A 27,209-nucleotide genomic window follows, 5' to 3' on the forward strand; every position below is an offset into this window, starting at 1 on the left:
AATTCATGTGAATATGACTGAAAAATTTAATTTTTTTGGAAAAGGTGGTGTCTATTTACTTGTGACCACGCTTTGTATATATGTATAGGTATAAAAGAATCATAACTAATTCTTTATGTGTATAAAACCCTTTATTTTTTATTTTAAAGAATGTGCATGCTATTAGTGCTTAATTTTCAATATCTAGTATTCCTCAAATGCAGTAACAAACAAATTATATTTAGCTGTTAACCAGAAATGGATTTATATTTATATGACATACAGTTTGTAACTGTAGCCATTTGCCATAACTCTTGAACTAAAACTAACAATTGTTAAAGTGTTTCTAACTAGTTAAAGTTTTCCAGGTGTCCAATTATTACAAAATTAAAACCACTGTGTTTTCCTTAGAATTTCGAAGTCATTTATTAATGCAAGTCAATAGAACTAAACTATAAATCATTTCTCTATGTATAAGTATTCAAACACGATATAATTAGTATCATCAAAACCTTGTTGAAACGTTGTACATTTGCTGTTATGTTAAACTTATATTAAAGTTTTTCTTCATTATCCATCAAAGCCATCTCCAAGCATTATTAAACACTTAAATTAATCAGTTAAAAATTTATATCATCAAACTTTTGATATATATGTATATATATATATATTTAATTTTCTTTTCATCTCATAACTCGTTCACTTCAGGTGGGAGAAGATTATGCTTTACTGGCTGTGACAGATGCCCAAAGATCAGACACTGGGCATTTTAAGCTTCATCTAAAGAACAAGTCTGGTTTTGACACTGTGTACTGCAAGGTTACTGTATTAGGTATGTTTCTATTGTCATGAAAGGATACAACTAACTAAGAAGCAAATAAGCATTTCATACTTAAGTGGGTATTATGAAATATAACCATATATCTTGTAACATTATAATTATCTGTCTTTTATTAGTGCATTTCTAATTTGATTTTGGATGTAACTTATTATATTGTAATATTTGACTAGGATTTTCTATATATTTTTTGACTGCTCTTAGATCGGCCAAGTCCACCAGAAGGACTGAAGGGCCAGGATGTAGAAGGCGAGTCTCTAACTCTGAAGTGGCTGCCTCCCCGAGATGATGGTGGGTCCCCTGTAACCAACTATGTGGTGGAGAAACTTGAGGTTGGGGCTTCAGCCTGGACCAGAGTCAGCAGCTATATTACCCAAACAGCCTGTCGTGTCCGTGGCTTGGTACTAGGACACAGGTATAACTTCAGGGTAGTAGCTGAAAACCAGTATGGTGTGAGTGAGCCAGCCACTACTAGTGAACCAATCATGGCCAAACTTCCATTTGGTAAGTAAATACATTTCTAACTAAATATGACCAAATTTCTTATCAGTAAAAGTCATGTGTAGTAAGTAAACAACACTTCCAGAAATGGATTGGGAGGGGGGGGGGGAGTAACTAATGATTTGGCTACTGGATCAGCCCTAACCTCTTGAGGAGGTTCAAGACTAAATTAAAATTGAAAAACACAGAGACCAAACTCCCATATGGTGAATATGTGTAATAAACCATTATATTCTTTCAGATGCCCCTGGTGCTCCCGGAGTACCTGAAGCTGTTGAAACCACTGAAGATTCCATCACTTTGTCATGGACAAGACCTCGAGACGATGGTGGTAGTAACATTATAGGTTACATCTTGGAAAAACGCAAAGCTGGTGAGGATCAGTGGACTCGAGCATCTATGGCAGTCATCCCAGACTTGACATACAGGGTTGGCGGTCTCAAGGAGAATAATGAATATGAGTTCAGAGTATGTGCTGTAAACAATGCTGGCCCTGGACCCTACAGCTCTGCCTCCCAGGCTATTGTTGCCAGACCACCACCAAGTAAGTTAAGTACATGTGCTGTGTTAACAGAAAAAACTATAACTAAAAACATTATTGTACAACTCAGAAGTTACAAATCTTTATTTTAGAGGGATTTTGTTATTTTCTATACTGCTTCAAGTATTTGAAAATGCATCAGTACAAACCTAGTTTACTGGTAAGTGTAGAGGTGACTCATACATTGGTAAAAGCTCTTTTAACAGATATTTAAAGATAAAAATTAATTATTTTCAAGGTTTTATTCAAATATCTGGCTTGTTTTATATTTTGTGTGGGCATAGATATGAATACAAAGTGACACTCACCCTTGTGTTATGTTCTTTCAAAGGTGCTCCCAAAATTGATGCTAGTTTCTCTATGCGAGATATTGTTGTCCAAGCTGGAGAGGAGTTTACACTTCGTGTTCCATTTAGTGGAAGCCCAGTACCACATGCTTCATGGACTATTGTGAGTCTAACCATATGGTTTTAAACCTAGACTTTCTATACTATATTTAAAGCACATTATAATAAATTTTTGTTTATTATTTGAAACTTGCATGAACTTCTTCATTACGTAAAACACTGGAGAATAAAATACAAAACTACTAGGTTCTCTAATAGTAATTTCCTTCTTTTTATTGCAGAATGGAAAGCCAGTGAAGCGTGATGATCGTATCTATTCTGAAGTGAATGTAGCTTTCACTGTCCTTTTAAATAAATATGCCAAGAGAGAGGATTCTGGCAAATACACCCTCCAACTGACGAATAGTGAGGGCACAGACAGTGCATCTTGTAAAGTATTGGTTGTTGGTAAGTATTCCCTACAAGCAAACTGTTGATCTGGATAGCAACATTTTAAGCTTTGTTATCTTTAATAGAAAAGCCATATTGAAGACCTTGTATATACAGAATAAGCAAATTACTGATGTGATCATAAATATTTTACATTTTTTAATATTCTTTGTTTTAAAAATATGTTGAAGAACTTGTGTACAGAACTGTTGATGTATATAATATTTTGAGTCTTGTAGTTATACTTTAGAGAAAAGATATGTCAAAGAACTTTTACATAGTAACCAATTCTTCATATGTGTAGAGATACAGTTGTCATCAAAAGTTCATATACCCAATGGAAATCTCTCAAAAAACATAATTTTAGGAAAATGATTTTTGTAACAAAAGTTTTGTTTTTGTGGATGAGGAGAAAATTTACAAGACATAGATTTCTACAGTTGTTTATTTCAGCACAAAAAAGTATGTCTGAGTAATTAGTGATATTTAAGTCCTAAATTTACAGTACAAACCTGATGGAACATTTAGCTAATAACTAGAAAATTGTGATGCTTCCTGAAATCTTCTAAAGATTCTTTTTTTCTTCATTATTTTATGTGTCATCCGGGTTTTGATACTCTTAGTGGGCACAGCATGGATAGTCTATTGTGTAGCTTAACAACAAACAATTTAAGTGTCACATGTATATTTAATCATTTTTAACTATTGTTTTATTTTCAATATTTTAGAACAAGAAACCAAACTTTAGCTATATAATGAGACAAAAGTATGATTTCAATCACATTTTAATTTTTTTTTTCAGTACTTTGAAATGTCATCCTTTTTGTCTCTTTCAGATAAGCCTGGTCGTCCAGAGGGACCACTTGAAGTAACTGATGTCACACCTGAAACATGCTCCTTGTCATGGAAACCACCACTGGATGATGGTGGAAGCCCCATATTGAATTATGTTGTTGAGAAACAAGAAAGTACAATCAAGGTTAGTTGGAGTATGGATGTAGAGAGATGGATGAATGGATACACAGACAGACAGAAATAATTGCTTATGCATTATATGCACCTATAAGATTAGTCGTGTTTTATTACTAGTAGGTTAAAAATGTTAGGAAATAAAGAGAATAAAACTATAGTTTTCAATATTCAGAACAACTTAGGTGAAAACATTTTTTTACAGTAAACATCTGTCTTTCCATACAGGGAGTAAATATTTTATTGGTACAATTTTTGTTATAACATTTCTTAAAATATCTATGAGTAATAAATTATTGATATGTTCATAAATCATATTGTATTAAACAGATAGTATGTATGTTTTTAAATAAAAAGCTATCTGTGCTGTACCTATTGTGGGGATAAAACCCTGAATTTCAGTTTTATAAGCCGCAAGCTTACCACTGACAGGAATGCCAGCCAATACAATTTAAATATGCTAATTACAATATTAATGCTAAAAGTATGGAAGTGTGATTTTATTAATTAATTATTCATTAAAAGTTAAGTTTTTGAATAAATACTTTTATTTTTAATTTATTATAATTAAATTTCTTGCAGTTCATTTTTATAGACATTATGTAAATATAAATACTTTGAAAAAAAAAAACGGTTCCCTACATTTTTTAAACATAATCCAGTTTTATTAAAACAGCCAGTAGTTTTTCTCATAATGTAGCCAACTATTTCCAATACAGTCATTATTCAAAATCCCACCAAGCTGGTCTGATTTTTATTGTAAAAAGTCACATTAATAATGGACAGCTACTTGAGTACACCCCCAACTCTAAGAGCCTCTTGGTGGCCCATCAATAAGTCTGATGGCTTATAATGCTAATATTCAGGTATACCTGCAGTAGGCAGAGCACAGATAGCCCATTGTGTAAGTTTGTACTTAACAACAAACAAACTCTAAGAAAGAAAGCTAGTTTATATCACAGTAAACAAACATTTAAAACAAAATACAGTGTAGGTTTCCCAATAATTACAAAATCAAAAAATAATTTTATCATGCCTACTGTTTGTCATGCTGTTAGGTTTGAAGGTTTTGCATGGAGGCCTATATGACAATGTGAGACACCCAAAAACTGGAAGTCACATTAATAAAGCAAGAGCTTTATTTTCATCAAAGAGAATAACATTATTATTTTTTTGATCAAGAGAAAGAGCTTTCAATCATATATATACATGTATATACATTCAATAATTATTTAGGGTAATCATGATCATTGTATTAACTAAAATATAATTTTAACTTTAAGGTTAAACAACAGTAATATGCTGAGTACTGAGATGATCATAACATTTGTATGGGTCCAATAGTATTTCATATTTTCAAATGTTGAATTTCTTTGTGCTGAGTCACTGGGTGGCAGTGTTTATACCTAAAAGAAAAAATAGAGTACTAGTTAAAAAACTTACACCATTTTTACCAAAAAGTGGCACAGTGGAAAGTCTCAAGGCTTGTAATGCTAAAAACTAGGTTTCAATACCCATGGTGAGCACAGTGTAGATAACCCATTGTGAAGCTTTGTACTTAACTACAAACAAACAATTCACCATTTTTAACATATATTTTTAAATGTTATCTTTTAGAGTTGGTAATTGTAAGTGATAGTCTTTATAATAAGTTAAAATTCTTAAAATACACTTGGTCGAGACCACATAGTTGTAAAGAGTTTGAAAATGAATGGTCTCACCTGTTCTTTATTTAGGTTTGGACCAAGCTGAGTAGCTTTGTAAGAGGATGTCACTATGATGTGATGGGTCTAGAACCAAAGAAAAAGTACAACTTCCGTGTGAGTGCAGAGAACCAATATGGAGTAGGTCCTGCTCTGGACACAGACTCTCTTGTTATTGCCAAGTTTCCTTTTGGTAAGGGCTTTGTATAGATTCATAGTTTGTATTGTTGATATTTGAAATAATATTGCCTAAAAATTATTTAATTTTATGAGATACTACGTATCAATAGTAACTAAACACATCTTCAAATCTTATATATTTACTATACCAGTAAAATAACTTTTTTGATACGATATCTTACCTTCTCCTAAAAAATAGCTTTTCTCGATTAGTACTGCCCTCTACCGGCGAATATTTTCAACGCTCGCCACTAGCCTTCCACCTCTCACTTCTGCATATCCACATGTAAACGATTATGCAGCAGCTCTCCACCAATAGAAGTGTGACACAACTACTATCGTAACCAGCGTCCTCTCCACATTTGCACTCGTTAATCACTTCTTGATTGGCAGTAGTACTATACAGACTTGCTTGTTTTTGCTCGCAAGCTTGTCGATTTTTTTCTATATCCTAGAGACTTTGTTTTTCTTTAATATTTCTTTAATTTTTCGAGTTTTTGAATTGTGAAAGGTTGCTTTTTCTAAGTTTTTTTACTTTTCATATTTTTTGTTTTTGTTTCAAGTTTGGAATTGTTACTATGCACTTGCAGTTTCAGATACTTATAACTACTACAGCTGTTTTGCTGCTGCGGGTTTCTCAATCAATTAGAAATGCCCAAGTTTTTACAACCGTAACCACTACATGAGGAATATCCTGCCATGCCTGCTCCTAGGGTGTCTGACAGGGAGGATGAGAATTTGCACAACCTATTCGCCCCCCTTGAATACGCTTCCCAGTAACGAGTGATATCGGGAGATTTACCCAGATCTCCTTCACCCTTTGTAGAATTAATTAGTCAGATTTCTATTACCTGTATGCATATCCTCCAATTTCTCTTCTTCCCAGGGTCCTTTCACTGATTCAGGCCACTCCATGTTGTGTGCTCTTCATGGCTCCATTTTGGCCTCCTCAGTTGTGGTTTCCACTTGCACACAGGCTTTTGGTGTCACCCATCCTTCCTTTATCATTATCTCCCTTGCTCTTTTGTCAACCTCAATCAGGCATGCATCATCCATCCATTCCCACCCTCCGGCTGCATGCATGGCTTTTGTCTGGTCCCTCACCAGATAATCTGGATTTTACAGGCATGTTGCCTCATTTATTTCTCATCTGTGTCGTAGATTATCAGCATAAATGGTATACTTTCCGCTGTTGGTTACTCTGCCGGGGATATCATCCTTCACATCTTTCCCTACCACAGTTGACTACATTTTTCACTTGGTTCTTCGATAAGATACTATCAGTTTCTTTGATTGTTGGCTATCAAGCTGTATTATCTTGCATGTTCAGATTTAGCGGGTTTGCCTCTGTCTTCCAATTTCCTTTGTTGTCTTTGTTTTTTCTTTCATTTTCCCTTTCCAATCCTCCCCACCCTGTGTCTCTCTCAGATTAGAATGCCAATGTTGTTCTTCACACTCTCACTCATTTTCTGTTTGAACATTTGTCTTTGTGCTCCCTGTATCACCTTTCCTTAAAATCTCTATTCCTCATACTGTTGGCTTATGGCCAGTGGCAATCTGAGATCTTTGCAATTGATGCTTAACATGTGCTGTTACATCTGAACAGACATGGTTCCTTGAGAAAATTCAAAGCGTGTTTAAGACTTTTAGATGTATTAATAAAAGTAGTTTGTAAGTGTATTTCAGAAAACATTAGTCATAATATCTTAATTTTCTTGGAATCAGATGCCCCAAGTCCACCAGGTGCACCAACTGTTGTGGATTATGATGCTCGTAGTGTTAATTTGGTGTGGGAGAGACCAGCCAACGATGGTGGATCCAAGATTCAAGGTTACATCGTTGAATATAGGGATCCTTTGGATGGAAAATGGATTCGAGCAAATGATATGCTTGTGAAAGACACAGCTTTGCGAGGTGAATCAATATGATAATTAATCTATTAAATTTTTATAATTTTGTAAGAACTTAGCATGAAATGTTTGTCCATGGAAAATTGAAGTATTTATTCACTCATAAATGTATTTTCCAGTATTGTACTATAAAGTTTGTATTCCAAACTAATGAAGTGAAAACTTAGCATAGACAAAAATAGTTGTTTGTAGCAAAAAAATCTCTTTAAAATATAATTGAATAAATTTTGTAGTCTTTAATGTCATAGTTTACAATTGTTTGTGTTAATGCATAAATATATATATATATATATTGTAAAATAATTTGAAGCTTTTTTGTAGTGTTTGTCATATTAATAACAGTGAAACAATATTAAAATGCAAACAAAACTTCATACAAGTTGTATTTTTGTGCAAAGTTATACTGTATTTGCTATGCAACTGAAAAGTTTTGCTAAATATATATATATGTACTTTTTTTCAGTCCGTGACTTAATTGAGAACCATGAATATGAGTTCAGAGTAAAGGCCAAAAATGCAGCTGGTTTCAGTGATCCTAGTCTTCCTACCTCAACCATCAAACTGAGACCAAAATTTAGTAAGTAAACGACATGCTGTTTCTTTTCATTTTAGGTAAAGCTTAAAACTTAAAAGGCTAAATTTAATTTCTAAAAGTTAGAACTTATAAAACTGAAAAGTGAATTGCAAAATTGACTTACACATCTTGTTAGAAAAAACAAAGTTTTAGGTTATTGTTAAACACTCTCCTCAAACATTATTATTATTATTATACAACTTTCAATTGCAGCTCCTCCATCTCCTCCACAAGATCTTAAAGTGGCAAAGGTAGGGAGGAGCTATGTGGAGCTGAAGTGGGAGAAACCCAAATCTGATGGTGGAACCAAGATAACAGGTAAACTTTCTGGTAGTCAGATATGTATCTATTATGCCTATTTGAAAAAAAAAATCTTAGGTATTTGATTTTAAATAATCCATTATTTATTTGTAAGTTTTACATCTGGATGCATTCTCTTTCTTTTTTACTTGACAATATTACAGTCTTATGTCATGCATGATTTATTGTTAATATTGGAAACAAGTTACCAAGCTATGTAATTTATGAAATATTTTTGTTGAAAAGTTCTTAAAAAAATATTAGAGTTTCATGTTTTATAAGATTACACATATATTTATGAATATATGAACTGTTAATGCAGTTGACAAAACATGAGACCAGAAATATGGAACAAATTATAAACACAACTTCATCTTCTTTAGATTAGATTGCATACATATTTGTCAATGTATGAACTATTAGTGCAGGTGACAAGATCAAAAACATATAATAAATTATAAATACAGCTTTGTCATTTATCTTTTGTTGTTCCATATCCTCTTTATCTATTATTCAGTTTTACTGAACATCTCAAATATTCTGTTTATTATCAGGTTACATAGTAGAGAGACGAGAGGGAGGTAGTTCCTTCTGGTTAAAAGCTAATGACTACAATGTTGTGGACTGTGAGTACACTGTTATGAATCTGTCGGAAGGCAGTGAATATGAGTTCCGAGTCATTGCAGTTAACTCTGCTGGAAGAAGTGAACCAGTGACAACATCTGGTCCTATCAAAGTTAGAGAGATTGCAGGTAATAAAAAATGAAACTGTTATTTAGACAAATTTCTATCTATGTTTTAGAAAACCTCCCATAAATCTTCTTTTATTATTGAATAATTATATTGTTGAATTACCTTAAAATCTGTTGAGAATATTATTTTATTTTTTGTTAAATATATCTTTCTTGCTCTTCATCAGTCTGAATGACAAGTCACTAATAATCATTTGGTCTTTCAGAACATTTTTAGTGAAATGAAACTTTTAAATTTAATAGTTTCATTGTTGTAAGGAAGTATAAGATATGCCATAATTAATTAGTTATGAAATCTCTTAAGAAACATGTTGAATGTTTTACTAGCAACATCTGAACTATCAAAGAATATTTTCTGTTTTCTTTGTTTCAGAAATAAGGTATAACAACACATTTCTGTGACAAATTAAAGCTGATTAATCGAAAGTTTGTAGCTTCTTTTAAACAGAATTTGTTTTGGACAAGTTATTTCAGTTCAAGGTTTTTGCACATCTTGTTCCTGATGTAGTCATATCAAGGCAGAATCTCTGTTAAAAGTAAACTGTGAGCAGACTGCTGACTAACAAATCTTTGGAAAAACAGAGTCAAAAAATTATTATTTGCTTTACAGTAGCCATCATGTAGTTTTGTAGTTTAAATACCAGATGGAGATAAACATTGTATTTGATGAAAAAGAATTCCATTTGTAATGACTTCTCAGTACTTGTGAACATATTTCATGGATGTGACTTGTTTACAGATGGAGTCAAACCTGAATTTGTCAGAAGACTCTACAACAAAACAGCTAACCCACATAAATCTGTCACTTTAGAATGTGAGGCTGTTGGAAAGCCACTACCTCTTGTTAGATGGTAAGTATTTGTAGTCATTGTGAAATTATCTTACAAGTATAATACAGACAAGCAGATGGTAGCTATTGCAGTGTGTTTGGTTATAAAGCTATAGAAATAAACTTGGTTTTAAATTTCACAAATATGCATCATAAATGTGCAATAGAACTAGGAAAACATTATTTCATAGTTGCACATTTTTGCTGTTCCACTTCTAATAGCAGCAAAGAACCATAGGGTATACTAACTACAAGTCTATATTCAAAAAGAACAGTTATAGTATGGATATAAGAATTGCCAACACTTCTGTCATTATGTAGTAATAAAATTAAAGGGCATACTTGTTTTTTGATAAAAACTGTGTATGTTGTCTTCAGGCAGTTGTTTTTGTTTGTGAAAATGTTATGAACATCTATGGTACAGTTTTTTTAGTAAAGAAAATTGGATATTTTTTTCTATGACTATGTTACAAATTTCCTAAGAAAAAATTGTGATATTTATTTTGTTTTTAAAACTACTAGAAATAAATGTTCCAACTTCCTGAATATATATTTCTTAAAAGTAAAATATATATAGATTTTTTACAAAAGAGTATTCTATATTAAATGTATGTGCATACAGCAGTAATAACGAAGTTCTAACATCAATCAACTTTCATTTGAATAAGGTTCAAAAATGGAATTGAATTTCACCCTGGTGGCCGAATTAAAGCCTATGATGATGATGCTGGTATTTATCAGCTTTTCATTGGTGAAACCTTGGATACTGATGAAGGAGAATACACCTGTGAAGTTCACAATGCTCTTGGATCTGACAGATGTACTGCAAGATTGATTATTACAGGTCAGGCTACCACTGAAAATAAGAAGCTTGGAAAGTCTGTCATGCTCTCAAATTATTCAGCTAATAAAGCTCAACAGTATTCTTAGATCTGGTTGATACACTTTAAGATTTAACATAATTAAATTATCAAACTCTAGGAAGAGAGAAATATAAACTGTTTGTCTTTGATTTTTTGTAAATGACTGCTGAATGTAGTTTGTAATTATTTAAAAATTGATTTAAATTTTTCATTTTTAAATTTTATTCTCAGTTCCAGTTAAAATAAGTATGGACATTATTGAACTTGATATTCTTAAATATTAGGATTTTTAGAAACTGCAACCATGTCAAAATATAATATCTGATATTTACATTTGGTGATACTGTATTTATGCTACAATAGTATATTTTTGAAAGTTAATTTTTTATTCAGTAAATGAATTAATGCAGTGAATAATATTTTAAACTGCTCGAATTCACACTGATTTTTGACTAGACATAATATTTGTATAAGTTATAGGAACACTTGTAATTACACATTTTATTTCATTCTGATTTCCAGCACCTCCAAGAATTGACCGCTGTCCTTCTGAGGTTTATTTCCCTGAACATGACAATGGGAAAATCAAAATATTTATTGCTGGATCAGGTCCTTATGATGTGGCTTTGTTCAAAGATGGACTTGAAGTCCAAGAAGATGATCACCTGAAAGTCACTGTCTTTGATGATTATGTCATTATCTTTTTACGAGAAGTGCGGAAAAGTGATGAAGGCAAATATAAAGTGATCATAAAGAATGAGAGTGGATCAGCTGATGCTTCACTCAATCTTTATGTATCAGGTAAATATTTGATAAGTTTATAACATGTTCGATTTAGAAACACTAGACTTTTGAAATATGAAAGTGAGTTTGAGTGATTCATCAAAATAATTTGTACTTTAAGTAAAGAACAACATGTATTTAATATCTTTAACGTTTTTTGATTAGTTGTAAAAATTATGTTTAGAGACAAAAACTCCTCTTACAAAAGTTAAACAGTATTTCACTTTGTTGTTTACAAACAAAATAAGATTTCAGTTATGATGCACATGAAAACTGTATGATAAGTATTTTATTTTTATAGGCATACCGGGACCACCACAGGGACCATTAGATGTATCTGACATCACTAAACACACGGCCAAAGTCACTTGGCAGCCACCTGCTTATGATGGTGGTTGTAAGGTCACACACTACATCGTTGAGAGACGGGAAACAAGCCATACACAATGGGTCATTGCTTCCAGCTACTGTAGGGTAAGTGCTTTTGAGTTTTATGTTTGATTACTTTATTTGTTAATTACACTTTAATTATCATTTGCTGTCAAATTTGTTTTGTTTTTAATTTGTACTTTAAACTACACATTAGTAATTGTCTTTAGAACTTTAAATTTATTGTTTTGGTATGGTTTGTTGAAATCTGTGCATTTTCAGCACATATTTCTAATAAGTAAGTTTAAACACGAGATGAAATGTTTAGAATTTTTAAATGTGCAAAAGTATATTTCTATAAGTAAGCCACTCACCCTTTTGACTGCTATATGTTCCAGAGAAAAATAATAGTTAGTGTATTTGTAGATGCTTGATAAAATATTTGTTTAAAATCTACAGTAGTTTTGTACTTAACAATGCTTGAAAGAAACGCTGGTAAGTTTTGCTAACTACTTTCAAAGTATCAGCCACATTGATAAAATGGAACAAAATATCTAGACACATTCCTTGAGCATGGTAGCTTTCTTGCTGTTTCAAACCACCAAAAATTGTATGAGGGTGATGTCAACAAAATACTAGAAAAGCCTTATAGGTAGATAATCACAGTGTGATTTTTCCCATAAACATTGTTATTCAGTTGGTCAACCATAAGTTTGAGGACTTAAAATGCTAAAACCTGAGGTTTGATTATCTACACTGAGCAGGAAGCACATTGTGTAACTTTGCATTAAAATAAAGCAAACAAACAAATTAGTAAATGTTTTGCTTAAGTATTCTTAATCATGCCTGAATTATCAACTACCAATTATCAAAATGCAGGACTCTAGAACCCACATTTTGCTAATTAGCCTCTGCTAATTTCAAGCCCTGCTTGACTTGATGAGTAAAATAAATCATTCAAACAAATGGCTGTTTTATAAAATTGAATTATTTTTATTTAAAAACTTTCCAAGCTCAATAATAAGAAACTAGGATTAAAAATTCATATTAGTGTAAACTTCTTGTCTTTCTCAAGTTTAAACTTGATTCTCCAAAGTTATGTGCATAAAGTAATATCATAATTCAATAGTAATATAGGTGATATAATTAAAGACATTAAGAAATTTATCTGTTTTACAAGCTACATTATAAATTAAATACCTTGATTTCTTGTGTGTGTATATGTGTCTTATAATTTATCTTCAATGTCATGAATGGTGGTAATATCTTAGAATGATCATGTTTTCTCAGGAAACAACATTCACTGTCCAAGGTTTAGTGGAAGGAGGCGAGTATCTATTCCGAGTAATGGCAGTGAATGAGAATGGACAGAGTGCACCACTAGAGGGCACTAACCCCATTATTGCTAAGCTTCCATTTGGTGAGTTGATTTTCTTAACATTGCACTTGCTAGACTGAAATATTTTTGTGTTAATCTTAACTTTTAACATGGTTCTTACAGGTGAAGAAAACCAGAAAAAAATCAGTGAATTTTATATTTTATATTCCCAGCCCAGGAAGTACCCAGAAAATTCCATTTCACAGAAAAAATAAATGGGAAAAGTCAGTGAATTTCATGTGTTCCAGTGATGCTTTTAGGATATGGATGATGAAAAAAAAATTATCATTAGTGCTGAAAAATTGCTGGTACACTTAGCGTATCAGTAGGTGTACTTTATGCATAATCATTGCTTCTGCTACATTGATCTTTCTGTTTACCATCAATTGTCCTGGGGTAGGAATTTAGCCATAATAGCTTACATAAACAGTAGCTAGGTTCCCACCTGAACAGTATGCCATGGTGTAGGAAGGAGTTGCAAAGTGAGGGTGCTTGGCTGGACAAGCAGATTTTACAATGAGAAATTGAAAGTATAAGGAACTGCTAAAAGCAGTTCTTGTGCTGCTGAAGGCAGCTCAATCTAGGAGGGTCTGGGGGCATGCTTCCCCACAAAATGAATATAATAATATAATTTAAAGTTGCTATATAAGTCAAATATGTAAAAGTGTAACACCCCTGGCTCCAATGCCTCTGACAGCATGTAAGGAATCTGACAAGGCTTTACCATGCCTTTCTAAACATCATGGAGAATCATTTTACAACAGCAAAGCCCTTAATAGATTTCTGTTTAGAGATAAGATAGTTACATTAAATAGGTTATTTTGATCATACACATTTTTATGTAGTAATAAAACATAAGAAGGAATAATACCAAGGATATGTTATGGCACTGACATATTGGTGTAGGAAAGATTTGAGGGTTGTCAAAACAAAAAAAGATTATTTTGGTAAAGGTGGAAAGTTTGGTTCACAGTTTTGGTTAATTTATATTTTTTGTTTCCTATCTGTACCTATATTTATTCAATCAATTATCAAACTACCTATAAGAATTTTATAAAATAATAATTTATCAGTGATTTTATCTTAATTCGTTTTAAAACAAAATATACTTCATTGTGTAGTACAGCTATTGGGCAGAGGTTGTTTGCAGGTGGTGTCTCCAAGAGACATGTAGAATATTGCTAGTGATAATTAAGGAAAACCAGTACAAAGCAAAACTTGGATGGAAGTGTATAATATCAGTAATTTGGAAATAACAAGTTTGGGGAAGAAATTAAGTTAATAAAACTAATGGAATATAGAATCATTAACAATAGCTAACAATATGGTACATTTAAGGGTTTCCGAGAATAGGGTGCTATTTGTTATCCATTAATCTCTGTAGAAACAGTAAAACTTGAACCAGTTAATAACTAGATACATCATGTTTATGTAATAATCTATAATTTTTTTGAATATACCATGTTCACCTAATAATCTATAATTCAGTGCATCAGATATCTTATTAATACATTAGGAAAATTTACTGTTTGTCAAGCAACAAATAAGATGCTAGGGACAAGGAAGAACAAAGACTGACGATAAAGATGAATATGCATATCTTGACAGAATTGGGTGTATACTTTTGATTTTGATTTGATACTACTGACTTTGAGACCATGGAATGCTCTTGGGGTGCAGATATTAATTATTATGGAGATTGTATAGTGCTAGTGTAGTTGATTACAGGCAATGTGTTAGTGTTTATCATTGTGTCTAAGTTTAAAGATTTTAAAATACAAATAATGTGAGTATGTTGAATAAAAGCTCTATTTAGTAGTTTTGAATTAATATACTAAGCAACATTATATAACAACAAAATGAAAAACTTGACACTTGATTGGTGTATACTGTAATGCAGTATTACTGTCAGTGGTAAACATGATTGTGTGCAGTAACATTTGTATGTGTGCTTGTGGTGTATATCATGATAGTACAGGATTATAGTGCAAAGCGTTGCAGATGTCTTATCAGCAGGTATGATTCTGTGCATGAAGTATCCTGTATGTGTAATTGGAATTTACAACTTAAATTTAATGATAATTCAAAGATTTCAATACTTTTGACATAGATGAACTTGATACACAGTTTCAAAGCATATGAAAAAGTAATACAGTGTGCTCTGAATCAGTGGATGAGTTTGTTAACATGTGATATTGTTTTATATATATCAAGATATGAGTTTATTGCAACGTACAGTTAGCAACCAAATACTTTGTCCATTTTTTGTGCATGTGTGCACATAAGAAGTTATTGTTTCAATAATTATTTGACACATGAGAATCTTCCATTTTGAAGAATATCCAACTTTATAATAGCAGACATGTTCCTTCTGTGTATTAGAAGTCAAAACATAATAATCAAAAATTTAAAAACCTGTAGTGTTATTTATACAGTTATAACATTTTCTGATGGAAAATCAAATCAAAAAATAAGATTGGTACATGCTTTAAAAAAATAAGATAAACTGCCTCTGATGTGTATGTTCTGATGAAGTTCAATAATTTGAAAAGGGTGTGACCAATTATATTGAAAACTTGTAAGCAAACTTTGACTCATACAACCTATTTTGTCTTTACAAAACAATACATGAATAATGTTTTGCAATTTCACATATTATTGTAGTTCAGTGATATATTGCAAGCATAGGTCAAATGGTCAAGGAAAGGTCTGAGAATAGTCTGCTTAAGGTATGGGAGCCATATTGAAATACTATTTTTTTTATTAGGATCAAACAAGATGTTTCTGAGTATCAGATGTTTAAATTAATTCTTATTGTTTCTTGACACATTAATATAGAATTGCTTGTGTAGTTCTCTGTCTACACATTTATCTGTGTGAAAGAACATTAGAAACTTTTCAGCTAGATTTAGCTCTCTGATATTCTTTATGGTTAGCTCATAAGAGGTAGTGTAGTTCATCCTATGACCACCTGAGATCTGCAGCTGTGTAATTTGATGAAGATTATCTCACATTATTTAAAGCTAGTAGAATGACCAGCTGAGGAGAATAGCATTGGAAGTTTTGATATGAAGAAGTAGTTGATGGATGCTATGTTACTGTCAACTGGGGTTTGTTGCTATGAAAATTTTTAATATTTCTTAACTTGGTGCAGCGTGCATGTGACTAGTTTGTAATGTGAAGAATATTAGCTTACATAAGTCAACAAAATGTATGCATTGTTCATCCTGATATTTGCAGCTATTTGAGTTGTAATGTGGAAAATAAAGGTTCATGTCAATTACTGAAATACATTATATTATTTATAACGAGTACTGGAAATCTTTCAGTGTTCTGAGTTATCTGTGAGCAAAGAAAAACTTATTGTTAAAACACTAATTATTTGTTGTTACAGATCCTCCCTCACCACCAGGTGTTCCAAATGTTATAGAAGTAGGTGGAGACTTTGTGAACTTGTCTTGGGATAAGCCTGCATCAGATGGAGGTGCTCGTATCTTTGGGTACTGGATTGATAAGAGAGAATGTGGGACTCAGACGTGGCAGCGAGTTAACCAGTATATTTGTATACCCACCCAGATTAACATCACCAACCTTATAGAAGACAGACAATATGAGTTCAGAGTGTTTGCTGCAAATGAAGCAGGAATCAGTGCACCTTCCTCCAATTCAACTTCTGTTCGTATCAAAGACCCTAATGGTAATTTATAACCCAAGCTTTCTATTTCAGCCAAATGGTTAACCATGAAACAAATTACTACCCACAAAGTTTTAATTTTAACTTGATATATGTGTGAGAATTGTTCTGATCTTCATGTAAATGTGTAAAAAAAACAACTCACTTATATCAAAAATAACTATCAGATATCAATGAACATTCTACTGTTTTTTATAAAATACTTAAATTTATAATATAATGGGATAAGAATCAGATCATATAATGGTCCCCAGTGGCCCAGCGTTATGTCTACAGACTTATAACACTAGAAACCAGGTTTAGATACCCATGGTGGGCACAGCACAGATAGCCCATTGTGTAGCTTTGTGCTTAACGACAAGAAATTAAACAGATCATATAAACTGTTAGTACTTTCACTGCCTTTTACTTACATAAGTACATGTATAGCTTGTCACTAATTTATCAGTTTTAGACTGTGATACATAAAATGCTACATGCCAGACTGTAAAAAGTCATTTACACGTATTGTGTAATTGTTTCCAGCTCCAACCCCACCAGAATTTCTGGTTCCTCTGAAGACAGTTATTGCTGTGGAGAACAAAAATGCAGAGTTTGTATGTAAAATAACTGGAAACCCCAGACCTCGAGTTACCTGGTAAGTTATAAATAAAAAAAAAACACTAATATCAAATAACTTGAAAATTGTAAAAATTGTTTAAACTGTCATGTTTATAGTAGTAGTTGTTGTTTTTTTGTTTGTGAACATTAAATTTTATGTAAACATTGGATATTTAGGATATTCAATTAAAAGAGCTTATAGTTAGTGTTGTGTTATGAATATAGACTGGGACAATGTACTTTGAAATGTAGTTTTTATCTTCCAACTTTTAAATATAATATTCTATAAATTTGTGAGTAACTTGTTTTGATTTCATTTATGAACATTCCTGAGAAATGTTCTTCTAAATACTTTTTGTTCCCCCCAATACAGGTACAAAGGTATGCGAGAAATCTTTGATGGTGGAAAATATTCTCTTCATCGGGAGGAGGACACTTACACTATGATAATCTCAGAAGTCTTTGGAGAAGATGCTGATGAATATACCTGCCATGCCTCTAATAAAGGAGGCATTCGCACTTCACGTGCTGAATTATTAATCAAAAGTAAGAGTGGAATTCATTGACTTTAAATATCTGAACATGGAATGTTAAATAGATGAGTAATGCAATAATTTACTTTTACTTAATTTTAATAACACTGTCTTTGAAATACTTATTTTGCTAATTTTAAAATTCTGGACTAATAATTTTTTTTTATAGTGTCTTTAAAAGACACAACTTTATAGAGAATGTCTGTAGTAAGTTGGTTTTAAATTGATTTTTTAAAGCTTTCTTTAAAAACTGTTCAGAAATATTCTAAACATAATTAAATATATTTTCTCAGAAGTATTCTTACAAGCCAAACAGTAATGATGATGACAAACTTTTTTCAAGTTTAAGTTTTTTTTAAATTAGTTATCTTCATAATCTTATATGTTATATTTTCATTTGTCCGTGTGTTAAAGCATTACCTTCAAGAACATCTCTATTTATAATCTTATAACCCGAGCACTTTCGAAAGGTGGATCTTTCTTCTTCAGGGGCAAACTGAAGAAGAAAGGTCCACCTTTCGAAAGTGCTCGAATTATAGGGTTTTTATTCATTTCTATCAAGACTTCTTGAACCTGCGTGTTTTTCTAGCATCGTGAATTTATTTGTAATCTGGTGCCTTTTCATCTTTACTTCAGCTGCCCCACATATTAGTGTACCACCACGTTTCAGGGAACTTGCCTGCTTTGAGAGAGGAGAGAATGTGGTGTTGAAGATTCCTTTCACAGGATACCCAAAGCCCAAAGTCAAGTGGATGCGTGAAGGAGAACTCATAGAAAGTGGAGCTCATTACGAAATCAAAGTCTATGACCGTCATGCTATCCTAACCATTCATGATGCCTCCAATATGGACAATGGTCCTTATCGTATTGTAGCAGAGAATGAACTCGGAGTAGACTCTGCTATTATCAAAATCCAGATAAGTGGTATGATACTTTAAATATATTTTACTCTGTTGTAACTTAGAGCTTATTCTACATTTTTTATGTTAGTTAGTGATGCAATATAAGAAATGTGTTGCTATTAACACTAGGAATCAGTTCTGTCCATTTCTGTCCAGAAAACAAAGATACCTGAAGCTCATACATAAAACTATTGCTAATATCTGTTTATTTCTGTATCTACTTTTTATACTTCATCAACAATTTTCTCTTATTCATACAGATAAACCAGACCCTCCACGCTATCCCAAAATCGAAGGTATTTTTGCAGAATCAGTAGTACTAACCTGGAAGCCACCATCTTGGGATGGTGGAAGTCATGTAACTAACTATCTTGTGGAAAAACGTGAGGCTCCAATGACAAGTTGGATCCGCTGTGGCCATTCCAGGTTTGTATCTTTATTGTCAGTACAGTTGTTTTCTTGAAATTGTTTTGGAATGGTACTTTATTTTAGCATTAGTCCAAAATACAAAAACTGACAGCTTTCACTTTATTGTAGCCCAAATTTATTTTAAATTTTTTGGTTTTGAATCATAATCACTGTCCATAGTTTTTTTTGATTTAGTATGAGAAAAGCTTTTCTTACTTTCTCACTCTTTAACTCCTTAATTGGTTTGTTTTTGCTTTATGTTCCTTTATTTTTAGCCCCTCTCATATTAATAATATTTTGAATATTGATTTTTTATTTAGTTTTAGGAATAAAACAATCTTAAACTTTGAGGAGAAGTGTTATTGCCAAATTTATATCATTTAACCAGAGCCATCTTTAGTGGATAAGTGAAGTAGGTCTAGAGTGACAGAATCAACAAACGTTTTTATTTCCATTTTACTTTCCATTGAACTGACTATCTAGTGCTTGCCTTATTGATCTGGAAATTGTGTTCATAGATGTAGACACTGTAATTCATTGAAATATAAAAAAAGCTTCTACTGAGCTCAAGGAACTTGATTGTAAAGAAGAAAACAAGGCCAATCAAGTTTTTCTAAATTTAAACAGTTTCAAATAAGACACAGATAGGCTTACAAAGATAGAAGTTTAGTAGAAATTACAACATTTTGATCAACAATGTTATATATATATATATATATATATATGTATATATGTATGTGTGTTTGTGTTTGTACATGTTTACTGATAGTAACAGTGCAGAGGTTTTGCTGGGAACAGTATTTTGATACTGCCTATAGTATCTAAATGCCTTGGGATTAATGTTGGTTTCAGTATAACAATTGTCAGATTTTCACAAATTCTCACTTTCTCTTCAACCTCAGCTTACGACTAACAATCACAAAGTTTTCATTAGTGATAAAAATATTACACTTTGTTAAATCTTGTCATACAATACATGAATTCTCAAACTGCATGTCAACAGACATCTATTGGTAGAGCCCATATAATCATTCACAAACAGAACATGCAAAGTAGGTGAATAAACATTTTTTTTTAAGGTATCAAATTCTTAACATGCAAAAAAAATTTTATATTCTTATAATAGGCCTAAATATACAGGGTATCCATAAGTTATTGAACTACATCATTACTTGAATAGAATAGAATGAGAATTGTGTGAGATAAACAACTATTATTTGTGGTATAATGGAAGATAACACCTCAGGTTTGTCTGTGTCCAATGTCATCATTAACACAACTCAATATGTACACCATTTGTGACTCAAAGGATGTCCAGGCAATCATCGATTTTATCCTACATACATGCCAATATCTTCAGAGTAATCAGTTATTCAGGCACACAACATTGCTATATTCTGTATATACTTTCATATTATAGACAACGTAATTCACATATCCTCATCTAAACTAGTGGGAGAAAACTTCAGACATCAGTCTCCCACATGCTCTAACTTGAAACTATTTATCTCATATTTTTCTTATTCTATACAAGCAAAAAATGGTTCAACAATTTGTGAACACCCTGTACATCAAATTCCTGTCTGTGGATAAACTCAGCCCAGGATTAAAACAGACTTATTTTTTAAGCATTGTAACTGTTGTCCTAAGTATGGTAATACCATTATTATTGGTTTCTTTGGTAGGTCAATTAAAACTTATCAAGGAAATTATTATCAAACTCATTACATTTTGGAAATTGTTAATATAAGCTCTTTGATAATTGTATGCATACTATAAACTGACTTTGTGCTCATTTTAATGTTTTTGTTTCTAAAGCATTTAAACTGACTTTTGTCACATCTCTTATTAATTGTACTTATTGGATGTTGCATTATGATTATACATTCTAAGAACTTATAAGTTAAAGCAAAAAATAATATGCAGTAATATGACACCACACTATATCTGCTATATCCAGTGCCGACGAGACCTTTCACCCAATACTAGGGCTCAGGAGGCTGGCTTGCATACAACAGATATCGTAGTGGTTGAGGTGCTACTTATATCTTCAATTTCATGAACAACAACTGTTATGGTGGTGTTATGACAGCGGAAGTCAGGTGACGCTGCTAGCGCATGCGTGAATGAGTTTCTCGAATTATCAGGGAACTCCTCGAATTTTGATGAACCCTCTTCTATAGTATATAAGCCTGGCGAGTAAAAGCCAGTGGCAATGGAATGTATGGGTAAAACTAACAGTAGTCATGGAAAGTTATTGAGATTGTGAATCGCTGTGATTTATAGCGTATATTATAAAAGTAGTTAAGTTTAAAGTGACGAGAAATGTATTGATTGTGAAATTACTGTGTGCTAAAGTTTGTATCGAGGAAGAATAAACTGGTTTAATCAAGAAAGGACTTGTATTGCTGAATTCCCTCGGAAAGAATTTTACCGGAACTTATCAAACAAGAAGATATGTAACAGTGTAAATGAATTGTAATTACTGTAATTTTATTTAAGTCCCTTACAAATCAGAATTATAGTAAGGAGTAATAAAACGATGTTATTTATTTATATTGTTTTTAACACTGATTATTTATCATTAGTATTTTAATCTTCTTGATGCTGAAGCAGGTCAAACAAACACAACATCAACAGAAGAAGACCACATTAATAATTCTAAGAATTTGTGAGTGAAAGTAGAAAAAACAATATGTGATAATATATTAACCATGCTACTTCTGCCATAGTTAATGCCCTCATGGCCTTTAACCTAATATCAGGGCACGTTTTATTGATATCCAAGTATCTAAAAATGGCAAGCAAGATTCCTCTTTACTCTCAAGTGCAATTTATATATTTGATTGCTTATTATTCAAATCTTCTGAATATCCACCTAAATGACTTTGTGACTGATAAAAATTAAATGTGTTACCTGTCTATTTTTGAAAGTAAAATGGCTTCAATTCAATAGTACAGGTTATCCCAGAAGTCTGAACCCATAGGGATAATCACACAATTTATTCTTTATTTATTTATTATTCAAATTACATGCCATTAACAGCCATACACATATCAATTCTTGATATACTGTGACATCAGGGTATTTTCTTTCTTGAAATATGTACAATAGATATTAGAAATGTCTTTGTTTAACTTTAAGAATATAATGTCTATTTTTTCTATGGATTCACACTTCTGGGACACCCTGTACATTGTTTTAACCATCGTATCTCATTAAAACTTTAAAATAGATTAGTCCTGTAGCAGGTGTAAGCTTATATCACACACTGACTCTGTCAACTTTATCATAAATTGTTTTGTTATGTGATTCCTTAGCTGAAGATGAAAAAAAAAAAAATCTGAACAAGTCAATAGTTTCTTACAGTGGGGCAGTGTAAATAAAGTATTTCAGTCAAAGCTGGTTGTAGATACACAGTCTGGACAGAGTTTGAAACTCTAAGCTTTTTGACAGTAAATTCATTAGTTTTTATATTCCTGAAGAAAATTTACTTGAAAACCCGATAATTTATGATTGTTAATTGTCAATATTTGAGACTGTTTGACCTTACATGAATACTAGTTCCTGAATTTTAGGCAAACTGTACATTATTCTTTGTACATTCACTCATTTATAATTTCATCTTTTTCAACTGTAGTAAATGTCTTTGCAATTTTTTTTGTTAGTGTTATTACTATATTTAATTTCACAAATTATAATTTAATATATAATTAACCTTATTAATATAACCTTTATTATTTAAAATTGCTATCTAATTTCCTTGAATAATTTTTGTAGTAATCAATTTATTAAATTTTTCAAGTTCAGTAAGGCCTTTATATTCTTCTTTAGATATATGGTAAGATTTTTTTATTGAATTACAGTAACAAAAATAAGGCAAAGTGAAACCACTAATGTGAGTTCTGACTGTGTCAAAATTCTCATAAGTATGAGAAGAAACGGGGCATTCTTTCAAATTTCATTTTTAATTCTGTTTAATTTTTAACTTCATTTATGGTCATTGTTTGACTTTTGATTTGTTTTCATGTTTTACTTTTTACCCTGTTTTCTTTTATTTTTATTACTTTATTATCTGGTTTACTACTGGTTGTTTGGTGTAATTATGCTTCGTTGCTTTGCACAAATAAATGCTAACTAACCAACAAATGTCATATAAGAACTTCAGAAGAGACAAATGCAATTAACACTGTATCATTTTAAGAACTCTAATAAATAATGTTGTTGTTTTTCCACAAAACTTCCAGTTTATATAAAATTAAGGTTTGTTTGTAAATGAGTGTTCCTGCTGTATGAGCAAAGCTGGTTTCATTTGTTGTGTTGTTGCTTAATTATGCATTGTGATAACACATTATTACATTTCTTCTCAATCCACCTTTTAAATAAGTAATGCTTATTAATCAAGCTTATAGGATTGTTATTATATGTTGCATTATGAAATAGTTTGCTTTAAAAAATTTTGGAAATATTGATTACACAGTCATAAATTTTAAATGTCTGATGTGGCCAAGAAACCAGTGCTAATGAATAGTATTACTATTGTTACGTCTCTGGTCGTTTGTTAATTTTCCTAAAAAATTCTTCCCGAGGAACTTCAGCAATATAAGTCTTTCCTTAAATAAAACTAGTTTATTTTTTCTCAATACAACTTTGCAATACACAGAATTTCCACAGTCACTTGGACTTAAACACATGCTATAATTCACAACGATTCACGCACTTTACTTACGGTCACTACAGCTTACTTGATTCAATTATCTGTCTCTATATCTGTCTATCTGCAAATGTCTCTCCGCTTTATATGCCGGGCTTATATACAAAAAAAAGAGGGCTCCTAGAACAGTCAAGAGTTGCCAGGAAAAGCCAAGATCCTTTGAGAATCTCATGATGTGTTGCCAGCGTCACATGACTTCCACTGTCGTAACACTATATTTATGATAACAGTCACAGTATATAAGAAAAAAAATGGTTTTAATCTGGGCAGAGTTTATCCACAGATGAAAATTTGATGTATATTTAAATTTTTTCCAAAAACTAAAATATGTCTTTCCTTTTAAAGGTGTGTTCTCTAAGAATAAAAAAAATCATTTGTTATCTCCAAATTTACATTGCCTGCTTGTGTTGAGGAATATATCTTTACCACTAGTAGCTGTTGACTCATATAAAAGAACATATTCCTGAGAAATTTGAGCATTCGTGAAGCATTGCATGATGTGTTTTAAAGAAGTGTATCTTTGTTATCACCAGTGAAGACGTTTGTGATAATTAAATAATCTTAGGGTGAAACACAATTGAGAATTTGTGAAAATTAGACAATTACAAAAGTAAAGCTGGCATTAAAACATCAAAATTTGTCGATGTCACTCCTCAACCTGTAATATTTTTTCCCCCTTCCTATGCCAATTATATAAAATTTAATATTCTTACTTATGTTTTTTTTGTATCATTGTAATTTTTGTGTGTCTCCTTAGGTGGTAATTTTTTTTGGAAGAATTTAAATTCAGACTTGTGTGGATAATGTTCATAACAATACCTAAAGCTCTACTACTGTACAGAATTAATTCAAAGGAAGAAATGGATTCACTGTTTCTGTTTTATGTTTTCTTGTTAGGTTCTGCAATTTTACAATCACAGGGCTTAATCCAGAGAAAGAGTATGAATTCAGAGTTTATGCTGAGAATGTTTTTGGACGTAGTGAGCCAAGTCAACCAACTGATCTGATTACAACGAAAAGTTAGTAAATTCTACACTGTTTTTCTAAATATTAACATTTATATTATATAAATTACTTGTAGCAAGCAAAGATATATTTTTTGACACATTTATTGGTGACTCTTTAACTGTATAAATTCCCAAAATGTTTTTTTATTAAAATAGCTGTCATTTTGTAATATAGACCTTAGTGTATCTGAATATTGCAACCACAAACATATTAATATTTTTAGAAATCTTTTATTAAAATAAATAGTAAATTCACGTGTCCTTTAGGTGCATTGTTGTGATTTCTTGTTAAAATGTATAGCTGTTTTTAGGTTATTTTATTTAGAATAACCTTTACTCAGCTTGCATTAAAATCTGAATGAATTTTAATAACCCCTGTTACTGAAGTGAAACTGTTAATTCACTTTTGACTTTTTTACTTATCTGGAGGCACATATAATAATATAATACATGTAACCTCTACTTGTTGTTTCAGTTTCTTCAAAAGACAAGGCCAAGAAGAAAAACTATATGGGTAAGTACCAGCTTAAAATTTTGGATAAAACCTGATATCAGATGAATATTAATTTTCAATATTATATATCTAAATATACATATTAATATTTTGTTAGTTGACTCCAATTTAAGAAATGCCTGTTTACTTTAAACAACAATAGGAAATTAGCATTTAACTACTGATAATATTCCTCTTTTTTTTTAAAAATATGGTTTCATGTGTCATATTTTGTTTAAATGTGTTGTGTAGGCATGCATACAATATAACATAATCCAGAACATTAATAACGAAAAGAGAAAGTCTCATAAAGCACTAGATGAAATGAATTGAATATTTTTTAAGTGTTTGTATAGTAACTACAGCTTAGATCCACTGTTGTAAATATGCTTCTTCAAAAATATAATAAGTAAATAGACTGTTTCACAAATTCAATGTTCTGATTTGTCATTTTGCAGTTGATGCTTCTGGTAGAAAAGTCCGAGGAAAGGCAGAAGGGAAAATCTTCAACTATGATCAGTTCGGTAAGTTACTGGTTTTAACATTTTATGTTCTCTACATTCAGTAAAATAAAATTCTCATAAATACTACATAGATTTAAATTTCAAAAAGTTATAAAATTCAACATCACAAACAAATTGAAAGATAATAGATATATGTCTAATGTCCTAAATGCATGTACTTTATTACACAAGTTTACCCTATTCTTCTATTACTTTAACTTTCAAGTTTTATGCTTAATTGTTCTAAAATATATTTTGTTACTGTTAATTTGTGGCTTATATAATTGCTGAATACACTGATATGTTATAAAATGCTTTAATAACTTCAAATTAATTAGTGTTAAGTAAGAATCACTACAGTAACTAGATTATCTCATGATTGTTGAAAGATATTTTTCTTTGTTTTCTAGTTTTTGATATTTTTGAAAAGTACATTCCCCAACCAGTAGATGTGAAAACCTCGAGTGTATATGATTACTACGATATCTTGGAAGAGATTGGAGTGTATGTAGAATATTTTGCTGTTTTGGGTAGCTTCATAGAAAAACTAAATTTTGTTAAACAATGCTTAATGTAAATGTTGAAAAGATTACAATTACCTAAGCAAAAGACATTAAGTGAGCAAATAATTTGCATATTTTTTCACCATGTTATGTGCTTTATTGGTTTGTAATAAAACCTTATTTTTATATATTCATGGAATCAGTGTGTCATTTTAAGATACTTGTAGGAATAAATGTTTCATTCTTGTTGAATATGCTGATAAAAAGGCCCGGCATGGCTAGGTGGTTAGTGTGCTTGACTCGCAATCTGAGGGTTGTGGGTTTGAATCCCCGTCCCACGAAACATGCTCGCCCTTTCAGCCGTGGGGGCATTATAATGTGACAGTAAACCCCACTATTCATTGGTAAAAGAGTAGCCCAAGAGTTGGCGGTGGGTGGTAATGACTAGCTGCCTTTCCTCTAGTCTTACACTGCTAAATTAGGGATGGCTAGTGCAGATAGCTCTCGAAATTCAAAAACAAACAAACAAACAATGCTGATAAAAATCTTACATTATAAACTATTTATTTTTATTTTTTTCAAATAAATTTGCATGAAAGATTATAT

General features: G+C 31.6%; 1 protein-coding gene across 1 annotated transcript in view; it reads left to right on the forward strand.

Moving 5' to 3' along the window:
* The window catches only part of LOC106460832 (twitchin-like), a 248,186-nt gene that overhangs the window by 197,698 nt on the left and 23,279 nt on the right, over positions 1-27,209 (forward strand). Inside the window, exons 94-118 of the mRNA XM_022387633.1 lie at positions 688-811; positions 1,022-1,321; positions 1,560-1,862; positions 2,191-2,309; positions 2,488-2,653; positions 3,472-3,614; positions 5,341-5,500; positions 7,213-7,401; positions 7,861-7,974; positions 8,185-8,289; positions 8,826-9,023; positions 9,763-9,874; positions 10,521-10,696; positions 11,238-11,516; positions 11,800-11,972; positions 13,158-13,287; positions 16,640-16,942; positions 17,465-17,576; positions 17,913-18,085; positions 18,709-18,996; positions 19,235-19,400; positions 24,995-25,116; positions 25,580-25,618; positions 26,056-26,121; positions 26,511-26,604. Of these exons, the coding sequence (XP_022243341.1) occupies positions 688-811; positions 1,022-1,321; positions 1,560-1,862; positions 2,191-2,309; positions 2,488-2,653; positions 3,472-3,614; positions 5,341-5,500; positions 7,213-7,401; positions 7,861-7,974; positions 8,185-8,289; positions 8,826-9,023; positions 9,763-9,874; positions 10,521-10,696; positions 11,238-11,516; positions 11,800-11,972; positions 13,158-13,287; positions 16,640-16,942; positions 17,465-17,576; positions 17,913-18,085; positions 18,709-18,996; positions 19,235-19,400; positions 24,995-25,116; positions 25,580-25,618; positions 26,056-26,121; positions 26,511-26,604 (4,154 nt within the window). The remainder of the gene's footprint in view (positions 1-687; positions 812-1,021; positions 1,322-1,559; positions 1,863-2,190; positions 2,310-2,487; positions 2,654-3,471; positions 3,615-5,340; positions 5,501-7,212; positions 7,402-7,860; positions 7,975-8,184; positions 8,290-8,825; positions 9,024-9,762; positions 9,875-10,520; positions 10,697-11,237; positions 11,517-11,799; positions 11,973-13,157; positions 13,288-16,639; positions 16,943-17,464; positions 17,577-17,912; positions 18,086-18,708; positions 18,997-19,234; positions 19,401-24,994; positions 25,117-25,579; positions 25,619-26,055; positions 26,122-26,510; positions 26,605-27,209) is intronic.

Source organism: Limulus polyphemus, unplaced genomic scaffold, assembly GCF_000517525.1.
Source record: "Limulus polyphemus unplaced genomic scaffold, Limulus_polyphemus-2.1.2 Scaffold845, whole genome shotgun sequence".
NCBI classification, from domain to species: Eukaryota; Metazoa; Arthropoda; class Merostomata; order Xiphosura; family Limulidae; genus Limulus; species Limulus polyphemus.